This window comes from Vigna radiata, chromosome 8 (assembly GCF_000741045.1).
Source record: "Vigna radiata var. radiata cultivar VC1973A chromosome 8, Vradiata_ver6, whole genome shotgun sequence".
NCBI lineage: Eukaryota > Viridiplantae > Streptophyta > Magnoliopsida > Fabales > Fabaceae > Vigna > Vigna radiata.
Genome location: NC_028358.1, coordinates 9,678,781 through 9,682,923, shown reverse-complemented (window position 1 = coordinate 9,682,923; position 4,143 = coordinate 9,678,781). Strand labels below are relative to the sequence as shown.

The 4,143-nt window shown below is 48.2% G+C and overlaps 1 protein-coding gene across 1 annotated transcript; it reads right to left on the bottom strand.

The window, feature by feature from the left end:
- Positions 1 to 2,968: 2,968 nt before the first annotated feature.
- On the bottom strand, positions 2,969 to 3,577 carry LOC106770197. The gene has a single exon (XM_014656021.1). The coding sequence runs from the start codon at positions 3,575 to 3,577 to the stop codon at positions 2,969 to 2,971; it is 609 nt and encodes a 202-aa protein (XP_014511507.1).
- Between the last annotated feature and the right edge of the window lie 566 nt (positions 3,578 to 4,143).

The following is a 4,143-nucleotide window of genomic DNA, read 5'->3' as shown; positions in this document are numbered from 1 at the left end:
ACTTGCCATCCTTATGCGCCGAACGGTGGTCAATAGCGTGACCACCTTAATAAATAAAGTCATTTATATGACTAGTCACCCTTATACGCCGATCGATGAAAACACAATTTATCAAAATCAAAGGTGCTGTTTATTTCATAAATCATGCACGGATATAGAATTCATACAACGGTAAACTAAAATAGAATTTTAAGTGCGAGATATTCCAAGTGTTGGGAATGATCCTCCCGTCCAGAGATTCAAGACGATATGCTCCGTTGTGTAAATTCTCCTTGACTCTGAACTGTCCTTCCCAGTTAGCTGCAAGCTTTCCATGGGCGGTATTCTTGCGTGCTTCAGCCGTTCTTCGCCAAACCAAGTCCCCTTCCAGGAATTGTTTTGGCTTGACTTTGGTGTTATGTCTTCGGGCTATCAACCTTTTCTGTGCTTCCACCCGAACGGCTGTCATCTCCCTCCTTTCGGACAGGACGTCCAGGTTACTCCTCAAAGACTCCTCATTCTCATGCATATCGACAACATGTCTTCTTAGCGCATCACCACCCACTTCAACAGGCAACCTAGCATCCGTTCCATATGTGAGGTTGAACGGGGATTCCCCTGTTGCGCTATGAGGGGAGCATTGGTATCCCCACAACACTTGGGGAAGTTCGTCAACCCATGCTCCTTTAGCTTCACCTAACTTTTTCTTGAGCTCCTGAACTATGATCTTATTCATGGCTTCGGCCTGCCCGTTCGTCTGGGGGTGCTCTACTGAACTTGTCAAAAGGGTAATACCTAATTCTTTGTAAAACGCAACATGTTTTCTATCCACGAATTGTCGTCCATTGTCTGTGATCAGGAGTTTTAGAATACCGAACCTACAAATTAATTTCCACACGAACTTCTGTACCTGTGCTGCGGTTATCCGAGCTAAGGGTTCGGCTTCGACCCACTTGGTGAAATAATCAATTGCCACCAAAAGGAACTTCAGCTGCGCTCGCCCAGTCGGGAATGGTCCTACAATGTCCATTCCCCATTGAGCGAAGGGTCAAGGGGATATAAGACCGATCAATTGTGTAGTTGGTTCGTGAATAATGTTACCGAACTTTTGACATGCCACGCATTTTTGAACGAAGGCTTGACAATCCTTCTCCATTGTCGTCCAGTAGAATCCCGCCCTTAAAGCTCGTGCCCTAAGCGACCGACCGCCCCCATGTCTACTACGTATCACCATGTCCTCCACATACACCTCCATGCACCGCCCGATTTGGTCCTGGAATACCTTATCCATTAATCGCTGATACGTTGCCCCTGCATTCTTTAGACCGAACGACATGACGTTGTAACAATAGTTGGATCGTTCGGTGATGAACGCTGTTTTTTCCCTGTCCGGCTGATACATCGGGATTTGGTTGTACCCCGAATACGCATCCAGAAAGCTTAGTATCTCATACCCCGACACCCCATCTACTAGGCCATTTATACTTGGGAGAGGATACGTGTCTTTTGGACATGCCTTGTTCAAATCGGTGAAATCTGTGCACATTCTCCATTTCCCATTCGATTTCTTCACCATAACTACATTGGACAACCACGTGGTGTACTTGACCTTCTGAATGAAACCTGCCTCTAATAGCTTTTCAACCTCTTCATCTACCGCTTTCCTCTTTTCTTCACCCAACTTTCTCTTCTTTTGGGCCACCGGCCGGGCATCTTTGAACAATGACAACTTATGGGATATCACGTCTGGATGGATGCCAGGCATATCTTCGGCCGTTCATGCAAATAAATCTCTATTCCTCAATAACACACTCCCAATGGCCTCTACCTGGTCGGCAGTCAAGTTACTCCCCATCATGGTGGACTGTCCCTCTTTTGCTCCAATACCGAACGCCTGCACCCCTCCCACTAGTTCCACTCGTTCCTCCAAAGGGGACCTCAGATCTAGTTCCATCATGGCCACCTCAGACTTGTTACGCGACAACTCAGATGCTCGTGGTTTCACCCTTAATCCCACTGCGTAGCACTCCCGAGCCATCTTCTAGTCTGCCCGAACGGTATGGACTTCACCATCGTCTGTTGGGTATTTCAACGTCAAGTGAGGGGTTGAGACAATGGCCCCGAAAGCATTCAAGCATGGCCTTCCCAAAAGGACACTGTAAGAAGTTTCTGCTTCCACCAACAAGAAACGAATCTTAATCTCCCTGGCCTTGCTGTCAGTACCCAGACTTTTCCTCAGATCTACATACCCACTCGTGTCCACCCTTTCTCCTACGAACCCTACAATCTACTCATTAAACGACATGATAGCATCCTCTGAAATTTCCATGCGTTTAAACGTCTTCCAATATAATATGTTGGCTGAACTCCCTTGATCTATCAAAACCTTTCCAACCTAGTACCGAGCGATCATAGCCGTTATAACCATAGGATCGTCTTGATCTAGATCTGGGGCATGGAAATCTTGATCGGAAAATGTAATTGAGGGCATAGATCTTTTCGATCACCCCGTTCGGCTAATGCTATGCAGACTTCTCAAATGCCTTTTTCTGGCCGCCGAGGTCGAACCACCCCCCGCAAATCCTCCTGAAATGGTGTTGATAACACCCCTTACCGTTCGGTTAGGGCTTCTACTTCTGCTTCGGTCACGGTTTGAATGATGATTTCCCCTAGATAGGTTATTCCTCGCCCTAGGTCTGTCGGTGGTGCTCGAAGAGGGCCCTTTCTGTCATTAGACGAATCTCCGCAAATGTCCTGCCTGAACAAGAGTTTCCAACTTATCCTTCAACGTGACACAATCTTCTTTCGTATGCCCTCTATTCTGATGATACCGGCAGTACTTGCTCTCATCAGCACCTGGTGGGGTCGGCGCTTGGACTATGGTCATCAAGTCTGCTCTTAAAGCTTCATCCAACATGCGAGCCCGAGGAAGGTTTAGGGGTGTGTGGTGCATATATTGTTGCACCCTTGTTTGATTTCCCCACCTACGCTACGTCCCCCTAACAACTCTCCCAACCGTCTGCTTTACATCCCTCTCTCTGTTCATCCTTGCCTGTGACTCTCCTTCCTCTCTTCCTCTTTGATGAGCTCGCCCTTCCTCAATTCTAATAAAACTTGCCAGCCTGTCCTGCAACTCCTTCATACTCTGAGGTTCTTCAGCGTGGAGATAATAAAAAAATGGTCCTGGTCTCAACGCTGCTGTCAACGCGCCCACGATCAATCTCTGATCAGCATTTCTCACTTGCCTAGCTGTGCGATTAAACCGATCCATGAACATCTTGAGAGACTCATCTCTCCCTTGTCTCATCCTCACCAGTGCAGTATACGTTATCCCGGGGGTTTTGCTTGAGGCGTATTGCTGGCTGAACATTTGCCGTAATGTAGTAAAACTATCAATGGTGGCCGGTGGTAACGAATGGAACCAGTCCAAGGCTTCCTCCTTTAATGACAAGGAAAAAACCCGACACCACACTAATTCATCAGTCGAATACACAACCATAGAATCTACGAACGGTCGAAGGTGCTTAATTGGGTCAGACAAACCTCCATACTTGTCCAGCGGGGGTAACATCTTGTTTTCCGGTATAATGGCCCTCATAACCTGGGGTGTAAAGGGATGGAGTCCCTCGGCCTGGTCATGATTTTGTTCCCCTTGGTCATGAATCCCCTCCCCTCGTTCGTTTTGTCTCTCCCTGTCATTATGAACCACCTCATCGAAATTTTCCAGCTCCCCACGTCTTCCTCTTCATCTACCTCGTCCCCTTCCCCTCTCTCCTCGCCCTCTTCCTCTACCGTTCGCCCTACCCCCCCTCGCACCGACTGCAGGGTTCTGATCTCCTCTAACCTCCACCCCCTGTACTGGAGGATTATCCCCGTCATCACTTTCCGAGTTCACCATTTCGACATTCACTGATTGAATGGAAGGTCCACCTTCCTCAGTAGCTCGATCGACCCGTTCAGCCCTCATGGTCGCCATCTCCGCCTGCATTTCCTGCATCTGTCGCTGCAATGGTACCTCTCCTGCCATTGTGATTGTGTTCGGGTTACAGTTAGATCTTCGGGCCCCACGGTGGGTGCCAAAATGTTTTGGATGTAGGACCCAAGACAGAACTCGAACCGATCGATCTCCTCTCACACCTGAATGGGCGACGACCTGCAAGTTAG

Bases quoted from the DNA above. Each gene is read 5' to 3' on its own strand.
- LOC106770197 (XM_014656021.1), bottom strand. From the start codon at position 3,577: ATGAGGGCCATTATACCGGAAAACAAGATGTTACCCCCGCTGGACAAG.